Below are 22,953 nucleotides of genomic sequence, written 5' to 3'. Positions count from 1 at the left end.
TACACTTCCCTTGATCATCCTTGAGATGTCACTACAACTTGATTGGAGTCCACTTCTGGACATGATTTAGAAAAAACACTCCTGTCTATATAAGGTTCCGCGGTTGACAGTGCATGTCAGAGCAGAAACTATACCATGAAGTCCAAGGAACTGTCCGTAGATCTCCTAGAGAGAATTGTGTTGAGCCATATATATAAGGTTATTCAACTATTTATATTGTGTTGAAACTTTCCAAGAGCACAGTGGGAAATTGAAAAATATGGAACCACTGAGAGTATGCCTAGAGCTGGCCATCCGACTGAACTGAGCAACTGGGCAAGCAGGACCTTGTTCAGGGAGGTGACCAAGAACCCAATGACCACTCTGACAGAACTACAGAGTTCCTTGGCTGGGATGGGAGAACCTGCCAGAAGGACAACAGCTTCTACAGCACTTTACCAAGCTGGGCTTTATGGGAGAGTGGCCAGACAGATGCCACTCCTGAGAAAAAGGGACATGACAGCACACCTGGAGTTTGTAAAAATGCACGTGAAGGACTTGTAGAGCATAAGGCAAAAGAATATGTGGTCTTATGAGACAAATGTAATTATTTGGACTGAATGCAAAGCACTATTTCTAGCGAAAACCAGGCTCATCTCATGACCCATCTAACACTCTGACTACCATGAAGCATGGTGGTGGCAGCATCACACTATGGGGATGCTTTTAAGAGTCAGTGACTGGGAGATTGGTAAGGATAGAGGGAACAATGAATGGAGCCAACTACAGGAAAATCCTTTCTGAGAACCTGCTTCAGAGTGCAAATGACCTTATAATTTGGCGAAGATTTACGTTCCAACAGGACACTGACACCAAGCATGCAGCCAAAGCAACACTGGAATGGCTTCAGAACAAGAATGTGAAAGTCTGTGAGTGGCCCAGACAAAGCCCAGACTTGATTCACATTGAAAATCTGTGGAAAGACTTGCTGTTCATCACTGACCTTCTCGGCAGAGTTGCAAAGAAAAAGGCATATCTCAGTCTGGATAAAAAAAAGGAAAAAATGAAGATGGGCCAAAGAACACAGACATGGAACAGAGGAACTCTGCCTAGATGGCCAGCATCCCAGTCACCTCTTCACTGTTGATGTTGAGACTGGTGTTTTGCGGGTAGTATTTAATGAAGCTGCCAGTTGAGGACTTGTGAGGCATCTGTTTCTAAAACTAGACACTAATGTACTTGTCCTCTTACTCAGTTGTGCTTCGGGGCCTCCCACTCTTCTTTCTATTCTGGTTAGAGCCAGTTTTTGCTGTTCTGTGAAGGGAGTACTACACAGCGTTGTATGAGATCTTCAGTTTCTTGACAATTTCTCAGAACAAGAATAGACTGACGAGTTTCAGAAGAAAGTTATTTATTTCTGGCCATTTTGAGCCTGTAATCAAACCCACAAATGCTGATACTCCAGATACTCAACTAGACTAAAGAAGGCAGTTTTATTGAACAACAGTTCTCAGCTGTGCTAACATATTTGCAAAAGGGTTTTTTAATTATCAATTTGGCTTTTAACATGATAAACTTGGATTAGCTAACACAGCGTGCCATTGGAACACAGGAGTGATGGTTGCTGATAATGGGCCTTTGTATGCCTATGTAGATATTCCATTAAAAATCTACTGTTTCCAGTTACAACAGTCATTTACAACATTAACATTAACAAATACATGTCTACACTGTATTTCTGAACCAATTTTGTTATTTTAATGGACAAAAAAATGCTTTTCTCTCAAAAACAAGGACATTTCGAAGTGACCCAAAACTTTTGATGGTATTGTATATATACAATAATGTGCAAACATTTTAGGCAGTTGTGAAAAAATGCTGTAAAGTAAGAATGCTTTCAAAAATACATATGTTAATAGATTATATTTATCAGTGAACAGAATAAAAATCTACATCAAATCCATATTTGCTGTGACCACCCTTTGCCTTCAAAACAGTTTAAATTCTTCTAGGTACACTTGTACACAGATTTTGAAGGAACTCGGCAGGTAGGTTGGTCCAAACATCTTGGAGAACTAACCACAGTTGTTCTGTGGATTTAGGCAGCCTCAGGTGCTTCTCTCTCTTTATGTAATCCCAGACAGACTCAATGTTGATCAGTGCTCTGTGGGGGCCAAACCATCACTTCCAGGACTCCTTATCCTTCTTTACGCTGAAGAAAGTTCTTAATGACTTTCACTGTATGTTTGGGGTCATTGTCATGCTGCAGAATACATTTGGGGCCAATCAGATGCCTCCCTGATGGTATTGCATGATGGATAATGTACTTCTCATTATTGAGGAAACCATTCATTCTTATCAAATTCCCAACTCCATTTGCAGAAATGCAGCCCCAAACTTGCAAGGAACCTCCACCATGCTTCACTGTTGCCTGCAGACACTCATTTGTGTACTCTGAGCTGATGGCACTGCTGGACCTCTTCCAATTGTGAAGAGAAGTAAGCATGATGCGTCTTTCATCTGCTGCAGTAAGTTTCCTTGGCCGACCACTGCGTCTATGGTCCTCAACGTTGCCCGCTTCTTTGTGCTTCTTCAAAAGAGCTTGGATAGCACATCTGGAAACCCCTGTCTGCCTTGAAATGTCTGACAGGGAGAGACCTTGCTGATGCAGTATAACTACCTTGTGTCTTGTTGCTGTGCTTAGTCTTGCCATGGTGTATGACTTTTGAATGTAAACTGTCTTCAGCATCCTCACCTTCTTAGCTGAGTTTGGCTGTTCCTCACCCAGTTTTATTCCTCCTACACAGCTGTTTCTGTTTCAGTTAATGATTGTGTTTCGAGCTACATATAGAATTGATGATCATTAGCACCTGTTAATACATAATTATGTGACTTCTGAAGGTAATTGGTTGCACCAGATGTTAAAATTTCTTTTTTTAACAAGTAATAGTTGTCATTTCACCTTACCAATGTTGACTATTTTGTGTATGTCAATTACATGAAATCCAACAAAATTCTATTTAAATTACAGGATGTAATGCAACAAAATAGGAAAAGTGCCAAGGGGGATGAATACTTTTGTTAGGCACTATATAATCTTATAACATGTCTATTTTTACAGCATTTTTTCACACCTGCCTGTATATGTATATATATATATATATATACAGTGCCTTGCGAAAGTATTCGGCCCCCTTGAAATTTTGCACACCCAATTTTTCAGTTTTTGATTTGTTAAAAAAGTTTGAAATATCCAGTAAATGTCGTTCCACTTCATGATTGTGTCCCACTTGTTGTTGATTCTTCACACAAAAATACAGTTTTATATCTTTATGTTTGAAGCCTGAAATGTGGCAAAAGGTTGCAAAGTTCAAGGGGGCCGAATACTTTCGCAAGGCACTGTATATATATATATATATATATATCCATGGTGTATATTCATGGATGCCAAGCCAGACTTCCTCAAAAGCTGACCATTGTATTTCATAATTTTCCTTCAATTCGCAAGAGGCCGAACGAATCTCACAGGAGACAGCATCCGAGCGAGCAAAATATCGCCCCTCTGTCTCTCTACGTGTAGGCCATCGAATGCACTAAATTGTTTTTGGTATCTTTTAGGTTAAAGCAATGCAATTTACACATACAGTAGGTTGTAATAGGTTTTTACCCACACACCGCTACTGTGTACAGTACTCATCAAAAGTTTGGACACACCTACTCATTCAAGGGTTTTTCTTTATTTTCAAATTTTATAGATTGTAGAACAATACATCAAAACTATGAAATAACACATTTGGAATCATGTAGTAACCCAAAAAGTTTAAGCAAATCAAAATATATTATAGATTTTAAATTATTCCAATAGCAACCCTTTGCCTTGAGGACAGCTTTGCACACTCTTGACATGCTCTCAACCTGCTTCATGAGGAATTGCTTTTCCAACAGTCTTGAAGGAATTCCGACATATGCTGAGCACTTGTTGGCTGCTTTTCCTTCACTCCGCGCCCCAACTCATCCTTAACCATCTCAATTGTGTTGAAGTTGGGTGATTGTGGAGACCAGGTCATCTGATACAGCATTCCATCACTCTCCTTCTTGTTCAATTAGCCCTTAAAAGCCTGTAGATGTATAAATCAAATCAAATCAAATTGATTTATACAGCCCTTCGTACATCAGCTGATATCTCAAAGTGCTGTACAGAAACCCAGCCTAAAACCCCAAACAGCAAGCAATGCAGGTGTAGAAGCACGGTGGCTAGGAAAAACTCCCTTGAAAGGCTAAAACATAGGAAGAAACCTAGAGAGGAACCAGGCTATGTGGGGTGGCCAGTCCTCTTCTGGCTGTGCCGGGTGGAGATTATAACAGAACATGGCCAAGATGTTCAAATGTTCATAAATGACCAGCATGGTCACATATTAATAATCACAGGCAGAACAGTGGAAACTGGAGCAGCAGCACGGCCATGTGGACTGGGAACAGCAAGGAGTCATCATGTCAGGTAGTCAGAGGCATGGTCCTAGGGCTCAGGTCCTCCGAGACAGAGAAAGAAAGAGAGAATTAGAGAGAGCATACTTAAATTCACACAGGACACCGGATAGGACAGGAGAAGTACTCCAGATATAACAAACTGACCCTAGCCCCCCGACACATAAACTACTGCAGCATAAATCCTGGAGGCTGAGACAGGAGGGGTCAGGAGACACTGTGGCCCCATCCGAGAACACCCCCGGACAGGGCCAAACAGGAAGGATATAACCCCACCCACTTTGCCAAAGCACAGCCCCCACACCACTAGAGGGATATCTTCAACCACCAACTTACCATCCTGAGACAAGGCCGAGTATAGCCCACAAATATCTCCGCCATGGCACAACCCAAGGGGGGGGGGCGCCAACCCAGACAGGAAGATCACTTCAGTGACTAAACCCACTCAAGTTACGCACCCTTCCTAGGGACGGTATGAAAGAGCCCTAGTAAGTCAGTGACTCAGCCCCTGTAATAGGGTTAGAGGCAGAGAATCCAGGTGGAAAGAGGGGAACCGGCCAGGCAGAGACAGCAAGGGCGGTTCGTTGCTCCAGAACCTTTCCGTTCACCTTCACACTCCTGGACCAGACTACACTCAATCATATGACTGACTGAAGAGATGAGTCTCCAGTAAAGACTTAAAGGTTGAGACCGAGTTTGCGTCTCTCACATGGGTAGGCAGACCATTCCATAAAAATGGAGCTCTATAGGAGAAAGCCCTGCTTCCAGCTGTTTGCTTAGAAATTCTAGGGACAATTAGGAGGCCTGCGTCTTGTGACCGTAGCATACGTGTAGGTATGTACGGCAGGACCAAATCAGAGAGATAGGTAGGAGCAAGCCCATATAATGCTTTGTAGGTTAGCAGTAAAACCTTGAAATCAGCCCTTGCCTTGAAAGGAAGCCAGTGTAGGGAGGCTAGCACTGGAGTAATATGATAAAAAATTTTGGGATCTAGTCAGGATTCTAGCAGCCGTATTTAGCACTAACTGAAGTTTATTTAGTGCTTTATCCAGGTAGCCGGAAAGTTGAGCATTGCAGTAGTCTAACCTAGAAGTGACAAGCATGGATACATTTTTCTGCATCATTTTTGGACAGAAAGTTTCTGATTTTTGCAGTGTTACGTAGATGGAAAAAAAGCTGTCCTTGAAACAGTTTTGACATGTTCTTCAAAAGAGAGATCAGGGTCCAGAGTAACGCCGAGGTCCTTCACAGTTTTATTTGAGATGACTGTACAACCATTAAGATTAATTATCAGATTCAACAGAAGATATTGGGTCATTGTCCTGTTGAAAAACAAATGATAGTCCCACTAAGCGCAAACCAGATGGGATGACGTATCGCTGCAGAATGCTGTGGTAGCCATGCTGGTTAAGTGTGCCTTGAGTTCTAAATCAATCACAGACAGTGTCAATAGCAAAGCTCCCCGGCACCATCAAACCTCCTCCTCTGTGCTTCATGGTGGGAACAACACATGCAGAGATGGTCCATTCATCTACTCCGCGTCTCACGAAAACACTGTGGTTGGAACCAAAAATCTCACATTTGGAATCATTAGACCAAAGGACAGATTTTCACTGGTCTAATGTCCATTGCTCGACCAAGCAAGTCAGTCTCTTCTTCTTATTGCTGTCCTTTAGCAGTGGTTTCTTTGCAGCAAATCGACCATGGAGGCCTGTATTTACGCAGTTTCTTCTGAACGGTTGATGTTGAGATGTGTCTGTTACTTAAACTCTGTGGAGAATTTATTTGGGCTGCAAATAAATGCTTTATAGAGTTAGCTCCTGTGGAGTCCCAAGAAAAGCTTGACTAAAATAGCTTGTTTGAAATCTTTTTTTTGCATTTGTTATACTAATACGCTATTCAAACAGGGATGCAAGCTTGCTCTTGTTTTCTGAATGTTAAATACAACAGCTAAAATACTCACATGGAGTTTGAAAGAAGAGAGACAATGTTTGGGTTTTGATTGATTATGGGTTTAAATAACAGCTATAACCTATGTTCCCTCAAATGTTTTGGGGCACTGAGCAAATTTTTTTTGGAACAGAAATACAATGGTTTATTGGAATTGTCTAAAATGTTGCACATACACTGCTACCATCTAGTGGCCAAACTCTAAATTACACCTGAGCTGGAATAATACATTATGGCCTTTTTCTTGCATTTCAAAGATGATGGTACAAAAAAGCATGCTTTTTTCATTGTATCATCTTTTACAATATCTAGTGTTATATTCTCCTACATTAATTTCACATTCCCACAAACCTCTAAGTGTTTCCTTTAAAATGGTATCAAGAATATGCACATCCTTGCTTCAGGTCCTGAGCTACAGGCAGTCATATTTGGGTCAAATTTAGGCTAAAATTGAAAAAAGGATAACATTTTCACATGGGAATAGCTTTTGATTTCTGTGATATAGCCTATAGTAGACTATATGTGGTGTTCAATACAGGCCTATATTGCATGAGACTTTAAAAAAAAAACATTTTGCCATTAGTTCATGACTTGGTCTGTAACACCATGGGCCAAATAGGTGAGTGTAAATGTTATTGTTTTGTATGACGCAAGAAACCACTTTACAAAATACAATTAATTATTATTACCATACAGAAAATTAGACAATGTAGGCTACCCCTCTGCCTATTGGTTTATTAGCATATTCAAGCATGTCTCAAAATACAACCCTTCCCTTTTAATTTTAACAAGCTTTATACTGGCTTTTCAAAGACAGCTTGAAATGTAGCCTTCACGTTTTGTGCTCTTGTAGAAAGCAGTAACTCCACATTGCTGATCTATACTTATCTATAACTAGGCTAGTAACTTGCTAACGAGCAAAGAATATCAACAAATGTGCACACGTGAGGCTCTGATCTGAAACCTCGCAGGTGATTGAAAGACTTATCAGTGAAGTTCAACCTAGAAGGAACATTGCCGTAACCATTCAATCTTTGTGAAGAGAAGCGAAAGACTGGCCACTGCATCTTATTGTAGTCCAATAGCCTATGATTCAAGCATGTCATTACAATGATGAAGATAAGGACAACGAAACAGGCAATTTTTATTAAACTGTTGCGAGTGAGGAAGGAATGAAGGAATAAACAATAGAGAGAGAAACAGGAGGTAGCCTAATACCCACATCGCACAACATTAGCGGAAATATTAGGTCATCAGCCTACTAATTATTGCATTTGCAAAAAGTCATCAACGTAAGGGCATTTCGTAATTTCTTTACCCAACTCAACCTAAATCAATGTTTTTGTTGATTTCATGTTGAATTCACACTATTTGCCAACTCAAACACATGTAAATCAAAACTGAAGTCTGTGCCCAGTGGGGACATAGCGACAGTGCCTTCAGAAAGTCTTCACACTCCTTGACTTTTCCCACATTTTTCTGTGTTACAAAGTGGGATTAAAATGTATTTAATTAAAAAAGAATTGTCAACAATCTACACAATGTCAAAATGGAACAAAACTTTTAACATTTGTAAAAAAAAAAAAGAATGAAAAATAAGACGTCAATATTTCTTGATTAGATAAGTATTCTACTCCCTGAGTCAATACATGTTAGAATCATCTTTGGCAGTGATTACAGCTGTGAGTGTTTCTGGGTATGTCTCTAAAAGCTTTCCAAATCTGGATTGTGCATTTTTTGCAGTACAACTTTAGTGCCTTGTTGGAAAATGTTTATTCTCTACAGCAGGGGTGTCAAACATACGGCCCGCGGGCCAGAACCGGCCCCCAAGGAGGTTCGATCAGGCCCGCAGGATAATTTGAAAGTGGAAAAAATGCATAAAAGACATGGAATTAATATTTTTAATTCACTGCAATTCATGGATTATCCGCTAAGGGGCGCACTCTTTCCATCAGAGAAGACAAGCCGCATCACTGAGACAGACTGAAAACAGCAGACGGTATCAATGTTCTGCTGCTTGTTACGACGTTGTTAATACCTTGGTCTCTACCTCTCCGCTACACCCTCATTAGCCAAAATGTCGTTATCCAAACGGAGAAAAGTAGATAAGGAGTGTAGAATTTTCAAAGAAAAATGGACCACGTCCTATTTATTTACAGAGATGCACGGAAAACCTTTGTGCTTGGTGTGTTTGCAACAAGTTTCGTATTGAAGGAATATAATATTCGACGCCACTACGAGACTCATCACAGCGAAAAATATGTCAAGGACAACTGAGAAGAGATAAGATTAGCGAATTGCTGGCGGGTCTGAGGAAACAGCAGTCAACTTTCATCCAGAGCCGAAAGTCAGTGAAGCAGCGGTAAAAGCCAGCTACCTAATTGCTAGCGAAATAGCATTAGCATCGAAGCCGTATTCCGACGGTGACTTTGTTAAACGATGCATGATGAAGGCGGCTGAACTTGTATGTCCCGAGAAGCGACAAGCTTTTGCCAATATTAGCCTGACGAGGAATACTATAGCAGAGAGGATTTCCTATCGGCAGATTTAGACAGTCAATTGAAACAGAGAGTCAAGTCATTTATTGCATTTTCCGTGGCAATTGACGTGACATCACAGACGTGGCCCAACTGGCCATATTTATTCGAGGAGTTGATGAGACATTGACTGTTACTGAAGAGTTTCTTGAGTTGGTGCCAATGATGGACACCACAACAGCCGAGGACATTTTCGGCTCTGTCGTTGCTGCATTGGACAGAGTTGGAGTGGACTGGTCCTGCGCTGTCAGCCTGGCTACAGACGGCGCGCCATCCATGGTCGGAAAGAAAGCAGGTGTCGCGACAAAGTTCAAAGACAAAGTACAAGCCCTTAATGGAGGAGATCGTTTCTGGACATTTCACTGTATTTTGCACCAGGAGGCATTGTGTTGCAAGTCGCTGAAAATGGACCACGTTTTGTGCCTTTGTACAATCAGTGGGATCAGTTGCAATGCATATTTGTGAATGATAAAAGTAAATTGCACATTTGTCTAAGGAAATATGAGGTGTTTCATGAAATGTTTTGTAAAAGGATAGTTCATTAAATTTCAATATTTTCCTAATGTTCTTGTGCTTCTTTACACCAAAACAAAGGAAAGACATGATATTTTGGTTATTTATGCAGAGTATGGTATAATTTTAATGGTCCGTGTTGACATCTCCCTAGGCCGTATGTGGCCCACGATGCGAAATGAGTTTGAACCCCTGCTCTACAGGCTTCCTTCTTTTCACTGTCATTTATGTTAGTATTGTGGAGTAACTACAATGTTGTTGATCCATCCTCCATTTTTCCCTATCACAGCCAATAAACTGTTTTAAAGTCACAATTGGCTTCATGGTGAAGTCCCTGAGCGGTATCCTTCCTCTCCGGCAACTGAGTTAGGAAGGACGCCTGTACCTTTGTTGTGACTGGGTGTATTGATACACTATTCCAAGTTGAATTAATAACTTCCCCGTGCTCAAAAGGATATTCAATGTTTTACCCATCTACCCATGGGTGCCATTCTTTGTGAGGCATTGGAAAACATCTCTAGTCTTTGTGGTTGAGTCAGTGTTTGAAATTCACAGCTTGACTGAGGGACCTTACATATAATTGTATTTGTGGGGTACCGAGATCAAAAATCATGTTAAACACTATTATGAGTCTTTATACTTCTGAATGTATCTAGGCTTGCTTGTTGACTCAAGACATTTCAGCTCCTTGTTTTTAAATTATTTTGTAAATATTAATTAGGGAAACCTTACTTTTGAATGACACTTCCGGTTTTGGTAGGAAATACCAGGTTACCTTGGAGAAAAGTGATTTATTCTCGGGATGGAATATTTTTTACATGGCAGGAACATTTTAAACCATAATAGTGACTACACCCATGGACCCACTTAAATCATGTTTTTCTAATGAGACAACTGTCTTTGACACAAAACACATTCTCTTATCCAGCACGCACATTGACAGCTGAATCGTGATTTATTTCTGCCTTCAGAGCTCAGTTTTTGTTCTGGATTTCCCTGTCAGTCGTTTTGTTGAAAATTGTACTTCACACGGTGTTTAAGAGCTGATCAAACATCAGAGCAAAGCTAGGCCTATTAGAATGTCATGTCCGCAAACTTTGACTTTGAAGATGGAGTAGCGTTCTCTGCATATTACAAACCCCATAGAAGCTTGTGACCAGTCTGACACCAACTCAATCTCTGAACTGGTTTGAGTTCTAATCAGACATCTGATTCCAATTCTCCCTCATTAGATTATTGTGCCAAAAAATAAGACTCACAGGGAATTTGTCAAGACTTTTATTGAGTAATTCTAAGGACTCAAAACACTTAATGACAGTCTCATCAGTACTGCTGGCTGATCCAGCTGTCTGACCATTTTAATGAGCAGAGGGTTGTTCTCTAACCCCATGGGACCCTGTGTTCTTGTATCCCCGTGTCTTGCAGGGGAAGTTTACGAGCCCAATCCCTGCGAGAATGGGGCCGCCTGCCTCAATGTTCTGGCTGACGAATCCTTCTCATGTGAGTGTTGCACTGGTTTTTCAGAACCTAAACTTGTCTTAGTAGTGTGGAGATTGGTAAGTGAAATCAGAAACACTTGCTGAAATTACACAGGTGTCAACTGTGATTGTGTGTGCATGACTCAAACGTTTTAGAACACCTACTCATTCATGGCGCCGTGGATTGTTGGTGGTTATGGATTGAAGGCTTGCGTTCCGCGTCTGTCAGTATGGTGTCAATGGTATCATATTTAACGGCTCTATGTTTGAATTGTTAAGATGGTGTCCCATCTGGTGTGTGGCAGCTTGTCTCCTTGACTTCTGATGTGCCCGCCCTTCCCCCATCACCCCTGCCTGCTCTCCTCATGGCAGTGAGACCCTTAATCCAAATTTACATGCTTCAGTCATCTGTACATGCCCATCCTAGAGATATAATATTTTCCTGCAAATTTCTCTCTCTCCTGCTCGATTTTGTGCTGCCTCTTTTTTTGCCACCCTTCCTCTGCCTTTGCATCCCTCTCACTCACGCCATCGCTCGCTCCCTCCCATGTGTATGTGCTTTATGTTTTATATACACATATGGCTATAAAAGTCATGAAAATGTACATGCGTGAAGCTACTGTAGGTCTTTGACAAAACCACATGTTAGTCAGAATGCAACTACTGTGACTTTTTAGAGAAGTTGAAAGCAGCAGCTGACTGGCATTTGCATATTATAACAGCTTTTACAAGTCATTTTTGCAGTCAACACAATATTGCCTTTTCTCTGTTCTCTATTGATGTGGACTATTCTGCAAAGTGCATTTGGAAACACAATAAATCCATTGTGGAAAGTATTTTCAGAATACTGCTGAACAGCACAATAGCTACCACATGACATTTGGAGTCTGCCTTGCCCTTAACTCTCTGGGGAAGCTCTGTAGCATCTGACAGATTTGAATCATATCAAATCAAATTGTATTAGTCACATGCACCAAATACAACATGTATAGATAGACCTTACAGTGAAATGCTCACTTACGATCCCCTAAACAACAGTGCATTTTCCCAAAAATATGGATAAGAATAAGAGATAAAAGTAATTAAAGTGCAGCAGTAAAAAAATATAGTATATATATAAAGGGGGGTGCTGGTACAGAGTCAATGTGGGGGGCACTGGTTAGTTGAGGTAGTATGTACATGTAGGTAGAGTTATTAAAGTGACTATGCATAGATGACAGAGAGTGACAGGGGTGTGGAGGGGTTGGGGGGGGCAATACAAAGTCTGTGTAGCCATTTGACAAGATGTACAGGAGTCTTATGGCTTGGGGTAGAAGCCTTATGGCTAGGTCCACCTATACTTGGTGCTCTGGTATCGCTTGCCGTATGGTAGTAGAGAGAACAGTCTATGACTAGGGTGGCTGGAGTCTTTGACAATTTTTAGGGCCTTCCTCTGACACCGCCTGGTATAGAGGTCCTGGATGGCAGGAAGCTTGGCCCCAGTGATGTACTGGGCCATTCGCACTACCCTCTGTAGGGCCTTGCGGTCGGAGCCCGAGCAGTCGCCATACCAGGCAGTGATGCAACCAGTCAGGATGCTATCGATGGTGCAGCTGTAGAACCTTTTGAGGATCTGATGACACATGCCAAATCTTTTCAGTCTCCTGAGGGGGAATAGGTTTTGTCGTGCCCGCTTCACGACTGTCTTGGTGTGCTTGTACCATGTTACTTTGTTGGTGATGTGGACACCAAGGAACTTGAAGCTCTCAACCTGCTCCACTGCAGCCCTGTCGATGAGAATGGGGGCGTGCTCGGTCCCCGTTTTCCTGTAGTCCACAATCATCTCCTTTGTCTTGATCACGTTGAGAGAGAGGTTGTTGTCCTGGCACCACACGGCCAGGCCTCTGACTTCTTCCCTATAGGCTGTCTCGTTGTTGTCGGTGATCAGGCCTACCACTGTTGTGTCATCGGCAAATTTAATGATGGCATTGGAGTTGTGCCTGGCCGTGCAGTCATGAGTGAACAGTGAGATTCTTAGCTCTGCCTGGAATAAATGTGAGCTTTGAGACCTTGACATGTCATCCAAATAACATATGGGCTTGTAGGAGACTGTATTTGATGCACCAGAACAAAAACTGAAGAATGATTTGTTAAAACGCGGCGGGAGTGAATTAGCTCTGCTGTGCCTGGGACAAAAGATCTCCAAATCCCCTTAGTGTGCATAAATATTTGTCATCTGTAATTTTCTTCCGAAATTTACAAAGATTTGAAAATGATTCAATCACGAAATGGATGTATCCCATTGCATTAAATGATGCGTTAACTTCTGTTGCAATTCATCTCTCATACGGTGCTAACACCATGAGGTAGCACAGCCATATCACACTGAATGTGGATACAAACACAATTGTTTTATCGCCATGTGTAGATGGGATGTTCCTCATTACATTCACCTCAGGTAACTTTGCAAGCAGCTGCTCCAACATGATCTTTACGTGGAACGGACAGTGCTATTGAGCACCTCCAAGCTGACATGTGATTGGTTTCTCACGGAGACACTTCAAAGCAGATGTAGAAAACGTATTGATTGAAAGTAGAAGACCGATGATCTTTCACACTCAGGAAGTGGATGTGTGACTATTGGCATGAGATGAAATGGTGAAAGCATTCTTCTAGTCTGTCACAGAAATGTTTTCTCTTTGACCTTTTCTTATGCTCAGAAGGCCAATTTGACACTCAATTTTACATTTGGTCTTTGGACACATTTGAAAGTGTTATTTTTACTTGCAAATCATTATAATTTGGTTGCAAGATGTTTAAAATACATTTAATGAATCCCTAATATGAGGCAGATGAGTAGTAACAGAGACTCAAAGCTCATTCTTTAGAGTGCAGTATGTTCATTATTTTACTAATGCCACATGTCAACATAGGAGCTAGCGGTTTTTGGATGGCTTTACCCATCACTTTTACAGTGCTGACAAGACTGGAAAATGGAAAAGGATGAAGACAGAAACAGAGGGCCATTGTTTCTTATTCTACTGGGTACAGCACGGAATCATCAAACAACCTTGCGTGTGTGAATGAGTGTGTGCAGGCATGTAACTTGTGGGGGGGACAGCGGGGTCATGACCTTCCCCTATATTAGAGACGGACTAATTTGACCCCCTCAATAATAGAACATGATGAATTGTTGGATGGAAATTATTTCCCCACCGTAGCTACTGGCTTTCTGTGTTTTTACAGTACACAGTACTACTAATTCATAATTTTATGATTGATCCCCCAGCCACAAATTATGCTTTTGGTTTGGCACGTTCCTCAGAGGCCGTGGCTTGTGAAGTAAAAGTTGTGCATGGCTTGTAAGGAAGAAATAGCTCCTATCTTTCTCTCTCCCGCCTCTCTTTTTAGCAAACCCTTCATTTGGTGAGATATGGTAAAAATAAAGAAGAACAGTCACATTTAACATGGTAAATTCGTAATCATAAATAAGAAAATCATATTTTTCAAATTGATAAAGTTTATATTGTGAAGTGAAAGGATGTGCATCTCACATGAGCACTTTCTCAAAACAAGTGGTAATTGGTAATGGTTATATTGGGCCCAATTTTGTGAGTTCAAAGACAATGTTGGTGGTATTATAAACTTTAGTTCAACTGGTTTTCTAATAGGCGACACAATTAGAGAAGGGCTGTTTCCCTGAACCTCAGGAAGTAGGCTCAATCAAGCCTGTTTCTCTCCCCGCACAGCAGCATTCACCTATCCTTGTGTACAATATGTTTAGAAAAAACCCTCCTCATGCTAATGCTTAAAGCACTCCTCATGTTAATAGTCATCCTAAGAATACTTCCAGAACCACATTTATGATTTATTTTCGTTGAGTAGATCAACATAAAAAATTGACAGAGATGCATAGGAGTAAGCTGGTTTATTCATCCTTTGTGATTTTTTTCTTCTTGATTTCCATATGGAAGGGAAACCAGCTACTGGTGTTTGTATGTACTGTTCGTTGATGAATTTAAGGTATTCTTATACAATATTTTTGTTTAACAATAGTAGCAGTTCATTGAACTCATCCCCCATGGTGAAAGGTGAACTGACTGACTGACTGAAAACATTTGTGAAGAACTGATCTAGCTACTGTTTAGCATAAATACAGATGGGCAACAAATAGCTTATTGTATGCTGCATCAGTTGGGATACAGGTGTTAATGCTTATTGCTCAATAACACACCATCCTTATAATATGGACAATTATGTTGTTCATTTTGCTCAATTTTGCAAAGGAAAATTATACTCTAATGGTCTCACCATAATTTTATCTCAATTCATTTTGGACTAGAAAAGTCACTAAGGCTGCGTTCAGTATGGAGAAAGGTAATGCAACGTTCAACTAAACAGTGCTGTTCTGAGTGACCAGTTGAATAACTGGGAGGGGATAGGTTGTGGGTTCAAAATGCACTGCTGCCCTTCAAGCCACACCCACCAAACGGAGCAAACGTAGGCTAACTCTGTTCAAGAACTTTGAAGAACATTTTGGGGAAACTTGATGTTAATTTCAAGCCATTACGCAACGTAGCAATGTTCAATTAAACTGAACGCACCTCAAAACGGAATTTACCAACATTTTTGGTATTTCAGTTGTGTTTGGGATATATTGAAAACATTTTCAGGAAAGATTTGGAAGTAATTTACCTTCAAAATTGACCACCTATTTCTTAACATTTTCACATTTGAGTTCCAAATATCTCTAACGGTCGTCCCAGCAGGAGTTGTTTTATGCACGTGATGTCAGAATGCACTCTATGTTCCAAACTGTGATTATTAGGCAACAGGACAGTTAACATGCTCTGCCTGCTAATTATCTATAGGCTGTTTCAACTTGTCAATTTCAAATGATTTTCTAACACCAGTTTCATTTGAGGTGTGTTCCGCCTCCTCATTCATTTACATAGAAGCAGCCCATTTCATGTTTGAGGCTTTACTGAGATGGACAAACTTCTCTCTTGGAGCACCAGCCCATGCACTTCACCAATGTTTGCACAGATCAAGTATGCAGATATTTGTGCAGTCATTTTCTGGCAGGTGCTCGCATTGCCTTGTTGTTTTCCTTACAAATAATAACTTTGGACATGTGTGTGTTCCTACCAAAGTAAGTTCCATATGTTCTGTATATCCTGTTGTGGTTTCTACTGTAGGCGCATACATACGCATACAGTAGGTGCATTCAAAGCATGTAGAGGTCTGCAATGTTTATCATAGGTACACTTCAACTGTGAGAGACGGAATCTAAAACTAAAATCCAGAAAATCACATTGTATGATTTTTAAGTAATTCATTTGCATTTGATCGTTATATTTCATTTTGTGTGACTCAAGCTCTGAAATCGGAGTAGTCAGAGTGAATTTACTAGCTACGTCTCTCAATAGTTGTTGCGGTGAAATTCTATTGAAATGGATACTTGCATATTGGAGTCTTTTGTTAAGACATGTAGCGAGCTAGCTAGCTAAACAATGAACCATAATCCAAACCTATGAATATGAATATGAATATGCAGGTAACTAACCAATCAGGTAGCTAACCAAACAATGAACCATAATCCAAACCTATGAATATGAACATGAATATGTATCACATTCTGACCATAGTTCTGTTATTTTATTCTTTGTTTTAGTATGGTCTATGTTGGTTTTTGTGTTCGGCCTAGTATGGTTCTCAATCAGAGGCAGGTGTCGTTAGTTGTCTCTGATTGAGAATCATACTTAGGTAGCCTGGGTTTCACTTTTGGTTTGTGGGTGTTTGTTTTCCGTGTGAGTGTTTGGTCCACACGGTACTGTTTCGGTTTTCGTTCATTCACTTTATTGTTTTGTATTTCAGTGTTCAGTTCGTTTCATTAAATATTACAACATGAACCCAACATGAACCCTTACCACGCTGCGCTTTGGTCCTCCTCTCTTTCTCCCGACGACAACCCTTACAATATGCAGGTAGCTAACCAATCAGGTTCAATGTTAGCTAGCTGACATTAGAGCCATTTGATTTGCTAGTTAAAGTATAAGATACGAATAAGAAGATCATACGTTAGCTGTAACGTTAGCTAGCGAGCCAGCCAGCTGGCAGTACACTTTAACTTGAAATGAAACCAGGTTACCCATACACATCATGGATGGAAGCTTCTCCCTCTCACGGATGTCATGGTTGCCCTTAGTCTGAAGATGTATTCTGGAGACAGGGGTTTTCTCCATCTCCTTATCGATCATACTCTAATTCTACTGATTTCAAAACTTGGTCCTCCAGAAAGTGGAGAGCTACACTTATGCAGATCTACTATGCGATATGAATGAAAAAAATCTGCGTTAGACAGGATTACCTACACATACTTACCAGCTCAAATAGACAGAAGCATGTTATATGGCAGACCAATCTGAACTCATCGCTCGGCATGTTAATCAATCAAATTTATGAAGGCCTTTTTAAACCAGCCGATGTCACAAATTGCTATACAGAAACCCAGCCTATAAACCCCAAACCTTAAACAATGCAGATGTAGAAGCACGGTGGCTAGGAAAAACTCCCTAGAAAGGCAGGAACCTAGGAAGAAACCTAGAGAGGAACCAGGCTCTGAGGGGTGGCCAGTCCTCTTCTGGCTGTGCCGGGTGGAGAATATAACAGAACATGGACAAGATGTTCATAGATGACCAGCAGGGTCAAATAATAATAATAACAGTTGTTGTAGTGGGTGCAACAGGTAAGCACCTCAGGAGTATATGTCAGTTGGCTTTTCATAGCCGATCATTCAGAGTTAGAGACAGCTGGTGAGGAATTGAGAGAGAGTCAAAAACAGCAGGGGTTCCATAGCTGCAAGCAGAACAGTTGAAACTGGAGCAGCAGCAGGTGGACTGGGGACAACAGGTGGACTGGGGACAGCAAGGTGTCATCAGGCGAGGTAGTCCTGAGGCATGGTCCTGGGGCTCAGGTCCTCCAAGAGGAGAGAATAGAGAATGAGAGAGAGTTAGAGGGAACATACTTAATTTCCACACAGGCCACCAGATAAGACAGGAAGAAAACTCCAGCTATAACAGGACTGTGGACTTTTCCATGTGAATATTAAAGTCACCAAACATTTGAATATTGTCTGCCATGACTACAAGGTCCAATGGGAATTCAGGGAACTCAGTGAGGAACGCTGTATATGGCCCAGGAGGCCTGTAAACAGTAGCTATAAAAAGTGATTGAGTAGGCTGCATAGATTTCATGACTAGAAGCTCAAAAGACGAAAATGCTGTCATTTTTGTAAATGTTAGTAACACCTCTACCTTTGCGGGATGCGTGGGGATATGGTCACATGTGTAACCTGGAGGAGAGGCCTCATTTAACACAGTAAATTCATCAGGTTGAAGCTAAGTTTCAGTCAGGACAATCACATCAAGATTATGATCAGTGATTAGTTCATTGACTATAACTGACCGCCTTGGAAGTGAAGGATCTAACATTAAGTAGCCCTATTTTGAAATGTGAGATATCACAACCTCTTTCAATAATGACAGGAATTGAGGTCTTTATTCCAGTGAGATTGCTAGAGCGAACACCGCCATGTTTATTTTTCCCCATCCTAGATCGAGTCACGGACCCGGCCTCAATGGGGAGAGCTGAGCTGACTATGCTAGTGGCAGACTCCACTAAGCTGGCATGCACCATATCTCATTGTGGAGCTAGAGGTGTTAGAGCCCTGTCTATGTTCATAGATAAGATGAGAGCACCCCTCCAGCTAGGATGGAGTCCGTCACTCCTCAACAGGCCAGGATAGGTCCTGTTAGTGGGTGAGTCCGAGAAAGAGTGCCAATTATCTACAAATTCTATATTTTGGGAGAGACAGAAAACAGTGTTCAACCAGCGATTGAGTTGTGCGACTCTGCTGTAGAGCTCATCACTCCCCATAACTGGGAGGGTGCTAGAGACAATTACTCGATGACAAAACATCTTTCTAGCTGATGAAGCTATGTTGCACTTGGTGACCTCTGACTGTTTCATCCTAACATCATTGGTGCCGATGTGGATAACAATATCCCTATACACTCACCAGTTTTAGCCTTAGCCAGCACCATCTTTAGATTAGCCTTAATGTTGGTAGCCCGGCCCCCCGATAAACAGTGTATGATCGCTGGTACATTCTTTTTTAAGTCTAATACTGCAGGTCGCCAATGACTAGGGTTTTCAGAGCTAATGGTGGGAGGCTACGGCGTTTCAGACCCCGTAATGGGTGGAGGAGCGACCAGCTCAGTCTCTGACTCCAACTCGCTGCCTAATGGGTAAAACAGGTTGAACGTTTCTGTCGGATGAATGACCGACACCAAGTTAAGCATTCCTACAGCATTTCCTTCCAGAAGCCATTAGAAAATTGTCCGGCTGCGGGGACTGTGCAAGGGGATTTATATTACTATCTGTACTTATTGGTGGCACAGACGCTGTGTCATCCTTTCATACACTTAAAGTACCCTTGCCTAACGATTGGGTCTGAAGCTGGGCTTGCAGCACGGCTATCCTCACCATAAGGCGATCGTTCTCCTGTATATTATGAGTACAGCGATTGTAACTAGAAGGCATAATGCTAAAGTTACTACATGTCTTCGGCTGGTGGAGGTCGTGTAGAACCATGTCCAGATAAAGCGTTCGGGGTGAAAAAGTTGAATGAACCAACTAGGCTCGTAATTTAACAATTGTATTTGTATTTACAGATTGTATACAATTTCGTTATTGAAGCACATGAAAGTGGTCCTAGAAAAAATCACAAAAAAGTGTCTGAACCCTTTTATAACACTCCATTTAAAGAAAATAAGATTTCCTTCAGAAGTTGGAAAATTATTTTTTAAATGGCCAATACCAATATGGCGTATTGCGTTGGCACCCAGGTGCATGTGTCTCTCTCCTCGGTGAATGAATAACATCAATGGATGAATCGGCAATAGAAACCAGATAGAAACTGATAATTGTGCACGACTTCATTTTAATTTCAATTAACTGAATAATGAGAATGGAGAGGGTGAAGAGAGTCACTGAATTGTAAGAATTATGGCAGCAGCACGTCCTTCTCTTGCTCTTCCCCATGCACACAACAGCTCACACCCGGGAGAAAGACACCTCGTTTCCCTTTCTACTTTGTCATAAGAAGATGTAACTGGACAGTATTACTTACTTAGAAAATCGGACCTCTCTGAAATGAAAATAGATGGCTCTCCCTTCAGAAAAATCTATTTTACCTAACCTCTCCATAAATGCTTGAAAAAAAAACAAGTTAGCCTCCCCTGTACCCAAAATAATATACTGAACAAAAATATTATGTTTCATGAGCTGAAATAAAAGATCTGAGTAATTTTCCATGATCACAAAAAGCGTATTTCTCAAAATTTGGTTCACAAATGTGTTTACATCCCTTTGCCAAGATAATCCATATCAAGAAGCTTAAACAGCACCTTGTGCTGGGGACAATAAAAGGCCACTCTAAAATGTACACACAACACAATGCTTCAGATGTCTCAAGTTTTGAGGGAGCGTGCAATTGGGAAGCCATTGAAGTGGAGTGGAACAACATTCCACAGGCCACAATCAACAGCCTGATCAACTTTATGCGAAGGAGATGTGTCACGCTGCATGAGGCAAATGGTGGTCACACAAAATCCATGCACTCTGTATTCCCATTCATGTGAAATCCAAAGATTAGGGCCTAAAGAAGGTATTTCAATTTAATGATTTCTTTATGAACAGCAACTCAGTTAAATCTTTGAAATTGTTGCATGGGGCGTTTCATTTTTTTTTTAAACAAAGTGGATAGTAGAGAACATGTCTACTGTTTACCCTCACTTCTTGGACGGACCAAAGCCTTAGTTTTAGAAACTGTTCTTCATCCTGTAACCATTACATGGCAACGCAGGAATTTTAATAGCTCACGGGGCTGCGGGCCAGAAGGTTGTGGGTTCGCAGACCACCGTGGAAAGATCTCCTAGTGACACAGAAAAAAAGTGTAAGCTTTAACTGCTGGCTACTCTTCTTCCATGGCTGAACCTTTAATGCATTGGGCTAAATCAGGGTCACATAGTTTCTTGGTAGTCTCAAACAAATCTACTTTCAAACAAAAGTTTTACACCTCACACACATGGTTATGAAAGAAGTCACCTTTACCATGTAAGATATAGATGCGACCCAGTCATTCGTTTTAAATGTTACATTGACATACTGTCTTGCAAAGTTCTTATCTCTTGCTTGCTAGATAGCCAACTACAGCTAACTTACAGTCACGTCAAACAGTGTAGCCGGAATGACAACAGTAGCTGCAATTGCATTTGTTTAAGCTGTTTTCTAGTGACATTTATTTGGATACAACCATAACAATGAGCTAATGAGGCGCGATTTCACCTGGTATTGAAAATGTGCTCTCTTGTCAGGGCACTGTTCTTCAGAGGAGCTAGCCAAAAACAAAGCTAACACAATCACTTCAAACTGAAACTGGAAAGACTGCAACTAGCTGCACTTTGTTTCATTTTATCTTTTTCCAATTGACATTTCTTTGAATATATCCATAAAGGTGATGCAAGGTGATTCATGATTTTGACTGGTTGAGAAACACTGCCTGCCTGTCTGTCTGTCTTGTGCCAACTCCCAACATGTTCATTACTATGGGACAGCTGGAGATCGAATTTGAATATTGCAACAATGTTACAACCGACAGCAAGGTTAATACAAATCTCTGCTGTTGAAAACTAAATGTTAGTCTAAAAGAAATGTGAGATAATGTCTAGATGCTTCTTAGATCAAGTTTATAAATCGCCTGTCTGTGCTGATGAGACAGTGGATTACACAGTCAGATGGAATAGAGTAAATAGGCATTTTAATGTCCTCGATTTAGCCGGTGGATTCAGGATTAGAACTACCCGTTGTATAAAAGTCTGATAAATACATCATGGGCAAGAAACATTTTCTATTTTATTAAATCAATTATAGGTGCAGAAAGCTATTAAAGTTGACCTCCGGTTCTCCTTGTCATCTTTGTGCTCACCTTCTCAAACTGAACAGAACATAGGCAATAGGCTAAATATTTTCCTTAAGAAGCCTTTGACTCTCCTCCTGAACTGCCACTGTAGGTCTACACAGCACACCCATTGGTTAGGTAGCATAAACAAACGTTTTTGATCAGTAAGAGCAGAGCAGGCTGGGGCTCAGGGTTGAAATATCCATTGAAGTGTGTAATGCCGCATAGCTTTATTTACATCATCCCATCTTAGAAATACTGTAAATATATTTATTTATTTTTTCGTGCTCGTGGTTAGGCTCATAGTTAAAAGTAAAATGTTCTATGTTGTGTGGATAGTGGAGATTATTTATTTGTAGAACGACATGATTATACTCAATAGTGAACCATTGTATTTTCTTACAGGACTACAAGGCCAACAAGCCTATGGTGGCTTAATTATTGTACCTTTTTTTTAAGAAACAATGTCTGAACTGGGAAGAAATGTGATAAGGAGAGAAATATCTTATTATTTGGATGTTGTTATCTTAACCAAAGAAAACGATGCAAAGTGCTATCTTTTATAATAACATTTTAATTGTCTGTCACTGTTGCTGAATTTCATGTGGTATTCATTAAAAGTTGGTCTTCAATCACTATTGTTGCAGAAGAGTAACCTCGATGTAGGCATATTTTGACTTAGTAATTGTCTGCAATTAAACATGTTAACTACTGTAAATCATCGTAATTGACTTAGGCTACATATTTAGACGAATAAGTTGTAATATGTCATATCTTTCCATTTATCTTTTTCATATTTTAATTTTGTTGTTCCTGATTGGCTGTTATTTCGCTGGAGCGGGAGAAGTGAACTTGACCATTTTCCATGCCTTTTCTGTTGTCTAATATCAACCCAGTTGAACTACATAACAACAACAGATCACCTGGTCTACTATTTTTATTCCTGAGTTTCTTTATTGTAATCAAGCTTAGTTTATCCTGCAGGTGCATGTAATCTCCTGTTCGTGGC

General features: G+C 40.7%; 1 protein-coding gene across 3 annotated transcripts in view; it reads left to right on the top strand.

Annotated features, from left to right (window-relative positions):
* Nucleotides 1–22,953, top strand: part of LOC118358027 (EGF-like repeat and discoidin I-like domain-containing protein 3) — a 264,375-nt gene that overhangs the window by 36,082 nt on the left and 205,340 nt on the right. For 2 of the 3 annotated variants that reach the window (XM_035735396.2, XM_035735395.2), the window contains exon 2: nucleotides 10,890–10,964. The exons of the other annotated variant lie outside the window; for it this stretch is intronic. In XM_035735396.2, coding sequence (XP_035591289.1) covers nucleotides 10,890–10,964 — 75 coding nt within the window. The remainder of the gene's footprint in view (nucleotides 1–10,889; nucleotides 10,965–22,953) is intronic. 3 annotated transcript variants of the gene reach the window in all.

The sequence above is a fragment of the Oncorhynchus keta genome, chromosome 25, assembly GCF_023373465.1.
Source record: "Oncorhynchus keta strain PuntledgeMale-10-30-2019 chromosome 25, Oket_V2, whole genome shotgun sequence".
Lineage (NCBI taxonomy): Eukaryota > Metazoa > Chordata > Actinopteri > Salmoniformes > Salmonidae > Oncorhynchus > Oncorhynchus keta.
This window is presented reverse-complemented; position numbering and strand designations above follow the sequence as displayed.